The sequence below is a fragment of the Neofelis nebulosa genome, chromosome 9, assembly GCF_028018385.1.
Source record: "Neofelis nebulosa isolate mNeoNeb1 chromosome 9, mNeoNeb1.pri, whole genome shotgun sequence".
Taxonomy (NCBI): domain Eukaryota; kingdom Metazoa; phylum Chordata; class Mammalia; order Carnivora; family Felidae; genus Neofelis; species Neofelis nebulosa.
Genome location: NC_080790.1, coordinates 102,134,330 through 102,149,679, shown reverse-complemented (window position 1 = coordinate 102,149,679; position 15,350 = coordinate 102,134,330). Strand labels below are relative to the sequence as shown.

Sequence of the window (15,350 nt, the reverse complement as noted above, 5' to 3'; positions counted from 1 at the left end):
GGAATCTGGGATATGGCATCATGATTATTAGGCAGGCATGATCATAGGAGATACAGGTGTCACAGATCAATAGGCTAGCTGGTTTTAATATATAATCTCAGGAACACAGCCTGCATCTCTGGGGTTCCTTGAGGTCTGAGGCTGTGTTCCTTAAAGCCTCTTAATGAACCCAATATTTTTCTGATCGTCTTGATTATAAATTTAATTTAATGTAAACATTAATTTCTATAGATATTTGCTTGATCTTTACTTTTAAATTTTGTAGCATGGTCTTACTGATTTTTCTGGCATCCTCAGAATTGAAGAGGTACACTGGCAAGAGGCCCCTTGTTGCGGGAAACACTCAGCCAGTTGGTGCTCTTGGTGGCTTTTCTGTATCATGCCCATGGTTGCTAGAACACTTAGTATGAGGGAACTTAAGAATTTGGACTATTCTTAGGCACTTCAGATGACTATCCTCCTGCATCTTTGTTTTCCAAACATGGTCAGGGGACCCAGTGGTGGTCCCTTAGCTGTTTATCAAGTGGCCTTTAGGTAGTGTGGCAGTTCCAAGCAAATGTGATGAGACAGTTTTACTCAATATATTTTAAAAGTTTGAAATGTAAAATATAATTATGATTTTTATGAAAATTCTATTTTGTTATCAGTTATAGTCTTAAAAGTTATGCTTTTAAAATAGGGTAATATTGGTCAGTTAATGAAGATTCAGTTAACAAAGTTTGCTTCTCCTAATGTATCTTAATGTCATTAGTGAGTTAATAAAGAATTTGATTAAATTTGTTTTTGTTGTTGTTGCTATAGCATTGCATTATATTCCTACCTCATAAAAGGGATCAATGTCTTTAAAGTGGTTTAATTGATGCCTAAGAAAAGAGGTGAAATTGTAACATAAATGCCAGAATTCAGAATTAAGTCATAAATGTAAATAGTAAACAGAGTCCTAGTGCAAATAGAGTATGTGTTGGGATAAATAATCCGCAAGTTTGATGATCTTGCATAAACAAATAAGAGAAAATATAAATAGAAGATACATGATTAATATCAGCAAATTTGATTTTACTATGTAGTCCTATAATTCCTGGTGTGTTGTATGTTATGAACCATTGTCAAATAGTAGCAGGAAACAACCAAGGTCTTTGTATTATTTTTAAGGTATTGTAACGACATTGATAAACCAATTACATTTTTTTCCTAGGACAAAAGCAAATAATGCTTTGAGGGGGGAATTCCTATGTTTGTAATAGAGAAGAGACTTAAACAAAGGCACCTAATTCAGAATTGGACTCTTTGAAATAAAAAATAGGTAAGTGAGAGCTTGCATAGCATATTGGGTAAGAGCATGGGCTGCCTGAGTTCAAATCCCAGGTTTGTACTTACCAGCGGTATGTACTTGGTCAAACGACCTCCTTTCTATATGCTTTAGCTTCCTTATCTACACAGAGGGAATATTAGAAATATATAGTACATAGATTTGTTAGGATGCTAGGAGCTAATATTTATAAACATTAGAACAGCATCTGGTGCCTAGTAAATGTTACATAAGAATTAAATAAACTAGAACTAAATAAAAATGTCCATTAGAAATGTTTTTGTAAAGATGAGATTATGATTCAAATAGATATAAAATAAACACTTATGAACAATTTTATTTAACTCTGGTTCAGAAGAGAATTTAAAGGGATCACATATATAGGTAGTAAGGAACTCTGAAAGGAATTTGCAAATAAATGCAAATTGACCACAGGACAATATCAGTTGCATTCAAGGGAACAATTTATTTGTGTTTCCATGGACAAGAATCATTTGCATTTTTATCTGCTTTCTATAACTTACAGAATTGTATAATAGCTCAAAGACAATGAAAGACATTATGCCGATGGGTAAACTAGATGGGATATCCACTATTATATTTTTTCCTCCATATCAAAGTCTTTCACAGTTTTTTTTTTTGGACAAAATATTACAAACAAATGATAATAAAACCAATTGAAGGTTAATAACAAATATTATTTGTTACTATTCCTCAGAGTAGGAAGTAGAAGGGACAATTTTTTTTTTCAAATACCACTTTTGAATGTTACATGATATTAACAAAGACATTCTATTTAACCAAACTTTAGTTTGGTTCCTCTAAGCCCTTTTATTGACTAGGATCCATTCTTGGTAGACCTGCATAGCTCAGTGTTAGCAAGAATCTTGCTAAGTCAATTTAGAGAGTATTCCCTACCCTGGATGTCTGATTGTCTTCTTTATCTGATTTTTGAAGCCTTTTGTCTTCACTCCTGACTGATTGGGGATCTATTAGTGAGGCTAACTCCTGAGCCAATGCCCCAGATGACAGCCATTAATCTTAGGATTCTAAGTATACTCTCTGAAGCTGGGTTAGAGGCCCAGACTTCTTTGTTTGAAAGGTACTTCTTGGGCTAGAAGTCTTTCTTCTTGGCTTTTTGTTTTCAGTGGCAATTTACCCCTGGGTTGCGAAGGATTCTCCTGGCTCTGTGTAGGCCTGTTTTCTGTATTTAATCCTGCTTCTCCCTTGGGAACTTCTGAGTCCACTGAAATGCCCTTCTTGAGGTTTTGCTGATTATATGCTATGCTATCTCTGCCTACTTTCTTTCTTGCTGGCATGACTTTACTAAGGATAATTTGGAACTTCATTGGCTTCTCTTGGAAAACTTAAGATCTCCAAAACTGGCTCCTCTAAGATCTCTCTCTTCCCATTGCTTTTGATCCTCCTTCCTCCCCTTATAGTTGTTGATCTTTTCAACTCCCTTGAATTTCTTGATGTGTACCTTTTCGTATTTCTACCTTCAACATCCCTCTTTTCCCTTCCCACTGAAGCTTCTCAACTCCCTATAGTCATTTGGACTTTAGGCTCCCTACTACTCATCAGGGGCTCTCAAGGGACTCAGGGACTCCTGAAAGCAACTACTCATGGCAGAAAAGGAAGAAAAGATAATTGGAAACAGACCAGATGCTTTATATACTCAGATAAACTTTGGAGACATCTAGACAGCTGCTTGATGTCTCCTCAGTCAGTTTGTCACCTAAAATTTCCATCTATAGGGTATTAAAGAGGGCATCTTTTGGGATGGGCACAGGGTGTTGTATGGAAACCAATTTGACAATAAATTTAATATATTAAAAAAATAAAAAAAATAAAATTTCCATCTATAGCTTCTATACAATTATAATTTTTTTTTAACGTTTATTTATTTTTGAGACAGAGAGAGACAGAGCATGAATGGGGGGAGGGTCAGAGAGATAGGGAGACACAGAATCTGAAAAAGGCTCCAGGCTCTGAGCTGTCAGCACAGAGCCTGACACGGGGCTCTAACTCACAAACTGTGAAATCATGACCTGAGCCGAAGTCGGACGCTTAACCGACTGAGCCACCCAGGCGCCCCTCTATATGATTATATATCAGGGAAAATGAAAATTCTTGAAAGTCTCCTCCACAAATGTTGGTTAAAAAGCATTACCCCTCATATTGAACAGGTTACCTTGATTTTTTCCTTCTGCCAGAAACAAAGTTTAGATAAAAATATCAAGGGGAGCATAGATCAGAGTGTATTACTGTGTTTACCTGACTTATGGCTAAAATTTTAGAATGAAAGCCACAAGATCTTTATATCTGTTTTTATGTATGTATATATTTGTATGTATATTATGTATATGTGATATTTTTCTACTTTTGGATTGTATTACCACATTAATCCATAAAATCCCATAAAGGAACTCTATTAAAATTGACTGAAAGGTAAATGAGAGCTTATAAAAATATTCCTAAAACTCTCAGAAACAGAAACTAATCCAAATACTTTGCTTTTCAACTTTATATGACTTGAGTAAATTTTTGGTAAATAATATTCGCTTAATATTTTTGGCTTAATAAAAATAACTATCTTCTGAGTTATTAGTAATATGATAAGAGCATACATTTTGCTGTACTTGGGTACAACAAATAACGTTGTATTATATCTGGATGTTTAAGATTATAAAAATTTTAAATTCAACCCAAGACCAAATGTATAAGTAAAAATGCAGGAAAAATTAATGCCGGATATTCATGACACCTTGTATTTGAAACATAGCAGTAAAAGAAAAATCCATTTATTTAACTTTTTTAGGTTTTTGCTTTTGTGCTGCTTTCCTAACATTCATGTACTGTAAAAATAATTAACTGGGAAATAACTTGAGATGATGACGAGCTTTGTTTCATGTTGAATATGTCTGCCTAAAAATAGTTTCCATGTCTTTGCAAGACCTACATATTCCAGTTTTAGTTAGCATTCTGCTAAATCAGTTTAGAGAGAATACTCCACCCTCAATATTGATCAAATTCCACATCCCCTTCCATACCCCAAGTGATGTCTGATCACCCTAGCCTGCCTTTAGCAAGAAGCCTAAGTCTGTTCAATCAGAATCTCCCCCTGCCTCTAATTTTTCTTCTTAGTGATTTTCCTTCCATTGATTCCCACTCTGTCATGGCTGCAAATCCCTGCTTGTCCTTGTTGTATTGGGAATTGAGCCCCATTCTGTACTGAGATCTTTTTTTCCCAGTTGCAGTATTTTCCAGAATAAAAATCTGTTTTTACTACTTTAATTACTGTCTTTTTTGCTGTTGTTTGTTTATATGTTTTATAATATAAATAGTATGCAATCTGGAAGAACAATTACTGTCATATGTGTACATTGACAGATATTTCAACTTGTAGTTGGATAAAGCCAATTATGTGCAAAATGTGAATTAGTTTTTGTGTACATATATAACGTCCATGAGGTAGCAATGCTTGACGGTTTTCTGTCTTATTGCCGAAAACTCAGGATGTAGGAAAAGATACATTGGAAGAGCTGATCAAACACAGTTGTGTGAAAAGGAAGGCAATGCATTGCCATTCAAATAAAAGAAATTATTTTCTGGTGGTAATGTACATTGCTGCATTTACAGAGAGTAGTTGGTGGTCAAAAGTATGAGGTCTGGTTTTGGCTTATTGCTAAAGGAAATACAGATACTTATTAATACTCTCAAATTATAGCTCTTGAGTAAATTTATGCCTTTTTTATATACCGTGTGAGACATTGGGCAGCAAGTATAAGTCTGGCTATGAGGAAGAAGGATGCTTATACTTATTCATGATGCTGATGATTCTAATAAGACCATTTTGAGTAACTTATTTGAATAACGTGTCACAGCAGTATATTTATTTGATATGTTGAATTTGCTTGAACCTTTAGACTCAAAATGTCACAATTTTAAAATTTGCAGATGAGAGATGAGGATTTAAGAAAACTGAAATGTGGTATAAATGCTTGAACTTTAAGTCTTTCCAATACCATTCTTGATAATTTCTTTATATTTGGAGAAAGAAATACATGATTTATTGTCACATATGTTAAAAAGTCACATTATTACAAATACAATTTTACATACATAATGCTTCATGAACAAATGAAGAAGTAGCTTTTAGAACTAAATGCAACTTTAGGAAGGATTAGAAATCTATCTACTTTGTATCCCAAGTTGGAAAGTCAAACTTTATGCTTTCATTTGTGATATGCTTATCAACTTAATGCCTGATGGAGTTCTGAAACTCATCAGTGAGAAGTGTTTATAATTTCAGGTTTACAACAGTCCAAATATGTATACTTTTTTTTTTTTTCTGACAAACCACCAAATATTTATTGTCATTCAATAATCTTTAACTGGGAATTAGGACTTTATGATTTGGTAAAAGTAGTAAGACTAGAAACTGATTGGGTGTGGAACTCAAGGTGTTCTGGCTCAAAGTCTTTGTCAATGGGCCAGGCATTGGCCTGGCAAGAGCACAAACAAAATTCTTTCACTGATGGGAATAACAACAACAACAACAACAACAACAACAACAACAACAATAATAAATGTAATGATACATTTTTCAAAATAATATTGTTTGAAAATATTTCTTAACTACTGTGTTCTTCTGAATATAGATGTTGACATAACTTGTCATCTTTGTAAATCCTTTGTTAAAAAAAAGGTAGTGTTTGTTGAGAGCTTACTGTGGAACAAGTATTATTCTAAGTATTATGAACTCATAATTGTGAAGGAGCCAGTAGTTTACAGACTGAAGCATAGAGAAAATAAATAACCTTTCCAATATCACCCAGTTGTTAACTGGTAGATCAAAATTTGAACAGAGACAGTCTGGTAGTAAAGTGTGTGCTTTTAGCCATTACCTGACAAGGACAGACGGTACTGGAGAAGCCCTTGAGGTGGTTTTATTTTTTTATTATTGTTTTATTTTTAGGCCCTCTAATGCCTTTCTCTGCTCTTTTCACATACAATTTTCCCATTTTATCCTCCTCCTCCTTATTATTATTACTACTACTACCATTGTCAACACTAATGAATATTTTGATTAGAATCCTTTAAGGAGAGCAGTGATTACAAAGAAGGGGATGCCTTGGAGACAGAAAGAGAGAAAAGATCACTTTTGTGGCCCAGGATCATATCCTTACTCTTGGCCAATTTTTTTCTATGGCTATGGGGGCCCAAAGACAATTTAAGTGACTTGTAACCTATCATCTCTAATCTCCTAAATACTTCAAAATTGCATGCTCATTTAAGAGTATCATAGTGAACTGATAGCATTATCTTCTCCCTTGAAAGATTTGCACAGATCATAAACACTTTAAAAAGTTTGAGTTTATAAATCACCTTTTGTAGAGGTATATTAAAAAGATTTCTATGTATAGTAATATGATGTTTTTTAAATCATTGATTTTGTAAACCTCTGTGTACTGTATTAACATCACTTGTTAAGAATGAATGAATCTCAAATTATAGTATTATCATAAAAGATTTAAAAGTAGGTCAAGTTGTAGAATGTAATGTTTTGGCTTGTTTTCAACTTACCAGTTTGCTGGCTGTTGTGTGCAGGACAGAGCTTTTCTCTTTTAAATCTAGCAGCGCCCTCTAGAGTGAAAGGTTAATACAATTTGATAAGAAAAGCAGTTTGACCCATTCAAGTATTTTTGATCCTTCCCATTTTGAGGGGCATTTGTTACTTACAAGTAGCAAAGAGTGGAACCAACATGTTTTTGTTCTGGGTGAATATTTTTTTCAAGGATGACTTGGTAACTACAACAAAATAGAAAGAAGCTCATTCACTGTGAAAATTTATTTTTGTCTTGGCAAATCTTTCAAGGGAGAAGATAATGCTATCAGTTCACTATGATACTCTTAAATGAGCATGCAATTTTGAAGTATTTAGGAGATTAGAGATGATAGGTTACAAGCCACTTAAATTGTCTTTGGGCCCCCATAGCCATAGTTGTACATCTTTTTCTTATCTTCTTATGAAACTTGATCGTTCATAATTTTATTTTAAAATTGATATTTTCATAATAATAAGAAACATTGAGCTTTTTTGACCAATATAACATGTCTAAATTTATTGACTGCCTATTATATACGTGATGTACTGCATTTGTATTGAGGAATACATAATAAATAGAGAATAAGCCACACCCCTGGTACTTACACATTTATTTCCACTTGTCTTGTATATCAGATTGTGACCCATATTGGCTATTTTATCAAAATTGTCCTTAAATAAATTAAGACTATACTATATATATATATATATATATATATATATATATATATATATATATTCTTTTTTTTTTATTACAGAAGAAAATACTCAGGAAACATCACAGGTGAAGAAAAGTTTGAGTGAAAAAGTTTCTCTCTATAGAGGTGACATCACATTGCTAGAGGTAGATGCTATAGTCAATGCGGGTGAGTACTTGATTTTTTTGTGATGTATTATATAAGTATTATTTTAAATTATTTTTCATAAACAGGAATGTAGGTATTTTAGGAAAAGATGTCCTTCCTGGTATAGAAATATCTTATGTACTTCCCTTCTGGATTAAAAACACTGATGATTTATTTTACGTATGTGCTGCAGTTAATTTGCTAACTCATGGTATCCATACTAAGTTGAGACTAGGGTACTAGATCATTGGAAAAGTGATAGATTATTGCAGAAAGTTCCTCAGAAAGAACTTTACCAGCTCTATTGTTGCTGGTTTCACACTTGGGTTAATAATTTGCCAACATAAAAACAAATTCATCAAGCTTTTTCCTTCTTTTGAATAGGTTGTAAAGAGATGATTGAACTACACCAAAAAAAGTAATCTAGAAAGTAATTATTTCTGCAGTTTCCAAATCACAGTTGTTTGGTTGCTCATGTTTGCTATGAAATGCTTTATTCTAATTATTTCAATAATCAAGTAATTTTTATGTTTGAAAATAGGGGAAATTAACTTATTTATGGTGGCATCTCCTATATATTTTATTATGTGACTATATGTCAAATACATAGTAGTTGTGATTCTATAAAAATAAATGTCAATAATAAAAGGATATTTAATGATTTTAATTTGTGTTTTGTAAAGGTAGGCTTTTTTCAGCCTATTTTGGCTTGAAAATGCCAAATAAAAATAAATTTGGACTTAGGTAAGGAGAGACTTTGTTCAGAAAGATTATTACAGTAAGGGGAAGAGTACTATTATAATAGGAGGAGAAAGAATATTGCAGTAGGAAGAACCACTTTGACCACAAGATCTATAAGTATCTCAAAGATCAATCAGAAAGGGGCTTTTCTTTTATAAGGAGGAGTAAACAGGCTAAAAAGAATTGGGTGTGGGGGACTGGGATGAATGGATGGCATGATTGGACAGTTGATCAGGGAATAATCTTCCCCTGAGGTCCGCTGATTCTTGGGAGGAGTCATTCAGGAAGGATTGTTCACCTTCCATTGCTCAAGGATGGGTCAAAGTCCAGGGACTTGAAAGAAGGAGAAAAGCCTTACTAAAGTTTGGTCAACTCCAGTTAAGAGCTGTTGACCAATCAGAATGGTCAATATGGACAAACAGTTCAGCTAATCATTTATGAGTGAAAGAATGGAATTTGGAAGATGTGTCTTGGTCTTGTCATAGGTTACAAGGGATCATCCATGAGTTTTATCTCAGTCACACGGGGAGCATATTTCTGTGCTGGTAAGCTGTTTCCTCGAACACAAAAGGGTGAGGGATAATTTTTTGGCAGTCTCTGTTTTCCAGGAGTACAGGGTTCATGTGAAGTTCAACATTGTCTTGAAGTTTCCTCTGGTGATGAGTAAATTCACACAGGATAGTAGGAACATGCTTTGGTGGGTGAACAGAAGGATCTCACAGAGATCTGGAATGTTGTTTAGGAGATAGATAGACTTCTAGCAGGAAGTCTGGAAGTCTAGTCAGCTTGTTATTCCCTCAGAATTGGCTGTCGGTTGCTTTGTACTGTAATTTGCTTTGCCATAGTCAGAGCTGTTTTTTCTTTTTCTCCTCTTCTGATACCCCTGTGATTCCTTTCTCCTCTGCTGCATCTCTAAAATGCAAAACCTTCATGAGAGGGGATCAGCCTTGGTCATTTAATCACCACTCAATATGAATCACTTATTTTGGATAGAATTACATCTTCATGCCACCTCATAGGCTACAAGTCTCCCTTATATCTAGTCTCTGTGGACTGTTCATTTGTAGCCCTGGGTATCAAGATGCTTTTCTCTGATCTATGGGGCCTCTGGGGAAGACATGCCCTTAGAAAGAATCCCATGAACTCCTTTCCAGTACAGAAGTTTAATCAGATATTATTGTAGCTATTAAGTCATTAATGATTTATTATGCTCTAAATCCTATAAATATGTAAGCTTTAATTCAAAAAAATTTAAAAGCTTTTATGTATATATAACACCAACCTTCCTGTATATTCTTGTAATTTCTAGCTGTTAATCCTAGTTCTGTTCTGTGGAGTACAACTAGTGACATGTATTTTCTTCTTAAATACCTGAAAATAACTCTTGAGTTTCTCTTTCTTGTTATTAACATAACATTGGATTTGCCACGTTGGCACACTTAATAATAGCAGCAATTATGGTTTTTCTTGGCTTTTGTTAATTGTGCACATGTGTAGCTCCCCCTTGAGACTACAGAATGGTGTCTTTTCATTTTTTTGTGTCACCCTCCAAAGCGATGTCATGCCATTATGTTCTTAATAAACACTTGATACTGTATATGTGTTAAATTGAACTATGTGCAATTGAACCATATGCTACAAAGCACCTCTGAGCAATTGCACATTCAGCATTGAGGACTTGATATAGTGAAACAATTTGGCTCTGATTTTAAAAATGAATTATTTGATCAATTAATAAAAATAATTATGGGGTGGGGCGCCTGGGTGGCCCAGTCAGTTAAGTGTCCAACTTTGGCTCAGGTCATGATTTCATAGCTCATGGGATTGAGCCCCTCATCGGGCTCTCTGTTGTCAGTGCAGAGCTCACTTCAGAACCTCTGTCTGGCTCTGCCCCTCCCCCACTCTAGCACATGTTCTCTCTAAAAAATAAATAGACATTAAAAAATAATTATGGGATAATTTTTACTGAAATAGAATAAAATGGTGCTAAACAGGAAAACATCACTAATAGAAAAAGAACATCCTATCACTATTTTGATTCTTGTCCTTCCCTGTATGCATAATTTTTTCATAGCTGCCACATAGCTGTGTACAAGGGTTTGATGAATTAATATGAAGGGAGGCAGTAACTTTCACTCACTCCCAAAAAACATTTGGCACCTTTAGCTCACCTCTCTGGCTGAGATTATATTATAATTTGGTCATGTTCTGCATCTCACAAGGACAAACTCATTAGGAAGTTCCTGGGTGTATGGAAAAGAGATGCCAAATGTACAGTGTAATGAATCTATTTACAGCTTTCTGCTGTGCAGTTTGTTTGCCTGATGTGTAAAGAGAGGAACAGCATTTTATTCTTTCAAGTGAACAAGGCAACATGGCAGGAGACTTCAGAGCTGCCTCTAGTGAGAGGGGAATGAGAGGCAGTGTCCCCCTCCCCCTACCCCCCCCCCCCCCCCCAGTCAGGGTGCCAAAGCAGCCCAGACATCACTTCCTATCAAACTTCTAAAGGTTCTCTTCCCACGTTCATGTTATATTAGTTCGTTGGAACACCAGGGATTATTTGCCGTGAATGAAATGATTTGATATTTAAACTTTTTCCTAATAAAGTACTCCTTGAACTTCCTTAGATTTCTTTAAATGTGACCCAGGATGAGCCTCCTATGCCTCCTATGTATTTTATTCTTCTCTGTAGGAATTAATGCATATTTGGTATATTTTAACAGAACAAATTTTGTAGGCAGTAAGGCATACAGGGCAGTAGCACAAGTTTTAGAGTGAGGCAGACCCAGGTTCAAATTCAGGTTCTCATACCCAGGGTCATTTTTTGTTTAAACTTTTTATGTTGAGATAATTATAGGAAATTGCAAAGAGAGTACAAAGAGTGGGAACATCTGGGTGGCTCAGTCGGTTAAGCATCTGACATTGGCGCAGGTCATGATCTTGCTGTTCACGATGAGGTTGAGCCCTGCATTGGGTTCTCAATGGTGGTGCAGAGCCTGCTTGGGATTCTCTTTGTCTTCCTCTTTCTGCCCCTTATCTGCTTGCTTTCTCTCTCTCTCTCTCTCTCTCTCTCTCTCTCTCTTTCTCTCTCCTGTCTCTCACTCGGAAAATAAATAAATAAACTTAAAAAAAAAAGTACATAGAGACCTGTGTACCCTTCACCTTCACCTGTGTAAGCCTCCCCCGATGGTGACATGATATAGCTGTAGAACAATATCAAAACCAGGAAATTGACATTGGTATATTATAACTAGACTGTAGACCTTATTCAGTTTTCACCTATTTTTTTTTTACCTGCATTCATGTGTGTGTGTATAGCTCCCTGCAGTCTTATCCCATTTATAGATTCATGTAACCATTACTATAATCAAGATACAGAACTGTTTGATTATCTTGAAAGAACTTCCTATTTTATAGTATCCACCTCTTTGCCCTCCCCTTCCCACTCTCCACTCTCATTATTCATTCCTTTACTTTTGTCATTTTAAGAATATTATATCAATGGAATCATACAGCATGTAACCTTTTGAGATTGATGGTTTTCACTAAATATAAAGCCCTTGAGGTCCATTCAGATTGTTGCATGTGTCAGTAGTTCATTCCTTTTTATTTCGGAGTAGTGGTCCCTTACATGGTTATACCAGTTTGTTGAGCCTTCCACCCATTGTAGGACCTCTGGGTTCTCTGAAGCATTTTGCTATAACCAATAGAGCTGCTATGGAGATTCATGTACAGGTTTTTGTATATAGCAGAGTATAGGATGATCTATTTACTGTGACTGTGTCCTTGTATAATTTTGTATTAAGGCTATTGGTCAAAGCGTTGTGGTTCTTGCTAAAGCTCAGGGTAGAATACATTAATCTAACTTATGGTTCAGTATATCATTAGAGACAATTTTACTTGTACTATAATCTTAGAAAAATATCTTATAGGCAATATAATTGTTATTCATTTGTGAATTGTGTCATGAAAAGGAGTTAATTCTCTAAGTCTAATGGGTTATGATTGGCCAAAGATGAATTCAGTTCGCCATAAATAGGATTTTTTAAAGTGGAAAATGAGGAAGATTGATTTGTTTATTTTAGTTCCTCTTGTCCCTACCCCAGCATGCCCCTATATTTACATGGTGGTTAATCATGGAGGGCTTGGAGTCAGAGATATCATTATTTTATTTCTTATTTTATTTTTTAAATTTATTTATTTTGAGAGAGACAAAGACAGCATGAGTGGGGGAGGGGCAGAGAGAGGGAGAGAGAGAGAGGATCCCAAGCAGGCTCTGTGGCTCAAGCTGATGAAACTGTGTCTGATGCTTAACTGACTGAGCCACCCAGGCACCCTGAGAATAATCATTATGTTAAATGTTTCTCTTTAACTTCTTGACCAAAAGACCTTCAGTAAATTATGTAGCCTTTCTGAGCCTTAGTTTGTTCATTGGTAAGATGGAGATAGTCCTGTTACTATCTATTCCTATTACTGCTTCCTAGGGCTGTTGTGAAAATCAACAGATAACATATACAAAGCACTTCACATAGTGCCCAGTATGTAGACACATACTCAGTAAATGGCAGCAGAATTATACTGGTTAGTTAGAATATCAGAAAACTGATTTTTTCTACGAATGTCACAAGGTAATGATGCATGTTTTTCAAATCTTATGCACAGATAGATACTACCAACTAAATGGGTTTGTCCTATGTGTCCATAACTTTAGTTGTTATACTATTCACTTGAATTTTGTCAGGGAAAAGTTGTCCAATTCTGAGGCTTTTATGTTAAATGCCAAGTTTTAAAACGTTGGTAATTTTTGTGAACTAATGGTCTAGAATAATTGTTTTAGCTTACTTTAGTGATTTTTTTTTTTAGTGTATCAATTGTGAATGTCATAATTGTCTAAAAAATTGAGATAGTGACACAATTGGATAGATGATAATTTAATAGCTGGGTATAATTTAATTAAAAGAAAAGTTGATGTAGAATATCTGAATATCTACACAGATAAATCAGGTACTGGGACTGCATATGAAGGAAGAAATTTTACTTTATAGAGTTTCCTTAAATAATCATCTCCATTTGCTTAAAATAAATGTTTTTTTTATGTATTCATTTAGTAAAACCCAAATAAGGCATATTTGAAATTAGAATCTCGATCATTGAGAAAAGAGGTTCATTTACTCTCAGAAATATTTTAGGATAGAATTGATAGCAACTGCTTAATTTAATATAAATTTCATTTCTGCTAGCAAAGCAGTTAAGTATTATTCTTTATTGAATTTCTGTATTGTATGTTTTTCTTGTAACAGTTTATTGAATAATAATAGACACAAACACACACACATAAGTGTACAGCTCAATGAAACCCCATCCAGATTAAAAAGCAGAACATTACCAGTATGTTGGAAGAACCCTTAGTACTCCCTAATGTTTTGTAGTCAGTGTAGGATAGTATATTTACTGCTCTGGCTTCCAGTAGTATACATTACTTTTGATTTTTTTTTTTTTTTGCATTTCGTATAATTGGGACCATATCATTTGGCTCTTTTTTAGTTCACTGTTATATATGTAAGATTTATCTATGTTGTTGTATATAGATATAGATCATTTTTTATTGTTATCTAATATTTCATTTTGTGACTATGTCACTATTTCTCTATCAATCTACTATTGATGGGCGTTGCAGTAATTTCCAGTTTGGGATTATTAGTACTTTAGTGATCATTCTTACATATTTGTGTGTGTGTGTGTGTGTGTGTGTGTGTGTGTGTGTGTGTGTGTATTTTTGTGAATAGATATCTATATAGACAAAGGGAAAAGAATTACTATACATCAATCTTTCCCTTCACTTCCCCTCCTATGCTATGTCAGAATTGCTGAAAAGTTTCAAAATCTCCAATGTGGATAGCTGTGGGATAGGTTTGAATAGACAGGTGTGGAAAGAACCATTTTTTTAAATGTTTATTTACTTTTTAGAGAGAGGGAGAGCACGAGTGGGGTAAGGGTAGAGAGAGAGGGAGACACAGAATCTGAAGCAGGTTCCAGACTTTGAGCTGTCAGCACAGAGTCTGATGTGGGGCTTGAACCCATGAGCAGTGAGGTCATGACCTGAACCGAAGTCAGATGCTCAACCAACTAAGACACCCAGCTTCCCCGTAAAGAACCATTTTTTGAGATGAATTCTTAACCTTGGCTACATGTTTAAGTGTGAGCCTCCAGCTATAAGGATCTTTTTCTAGTGTAAGGATAGACAGAAAACAGGAAATACTGGAAAAAACATATTTAAATAAATCTAACAACCATCACCATTCCTAGATTGGAAGATGTGGTATGTTAAACATGTCAAAACTCTTGGAGTAACCTAGATTTCTAATAAAAATTTCATTGATATTTTTGAGAGTTTGTTCTGGTGATAGTTGTTTTTTTTTTATTTTGAAATTGACAAAATAATTCTAAAATTTATCTAGTAGAACAACAGGATGAGATTTGCCAAGAAATACCTGAAAAGACAGATAAATGGCAGAAGTTGGGGGAGGAGTCACACAATTCCAAATGAAAATACATATGTGAAAGCTATAATAATTAAAAAAATATACATCACTATTTCACACCTTTCATGAATACAAATTCTGTGTGGAGTTTAATAGCAATTAAAGAAACCACTTAAAAGATAGAAGAAAATATAAGGGATTGTGTCTTACCTGTGGGTGGGAAAAACCACTCTGAATTCACTAACAGAGAAAGGAACCAATGAGAAAGACTGAAGAACTTGACAACACAAATATTCCTTTTAAAAAAAATGTTTATTTATTCTGAGAGAGAGAGAGAAAGAGACAGAGAAAGAGAGAGAGAG

General features: G+C 34.6%; 1 protein-coding gene across 1 annotated transcript in view; it reads left to right on the top strand.

The window, feature by feature from the left end:
* Positions 1–15,350, top strand: part of MACROD2 (mono-ADP ribosylhydrolase 2) — a 2,059,774-nt gene that overhangs the window by 69,200 nt on the left and 1,975,224 nt on the right. Inside the window, exon 3 of the mRNA XM_058684846.1 lies at positions 7,679–7,786. Within this exon, the coding sequence (XP_058540829.1) occupies positions 7,679–7,786 (108 nt within the window). The remainder of the gene's footprint in view (positions 1–7,678; positions 7,787–15,350) is intronic.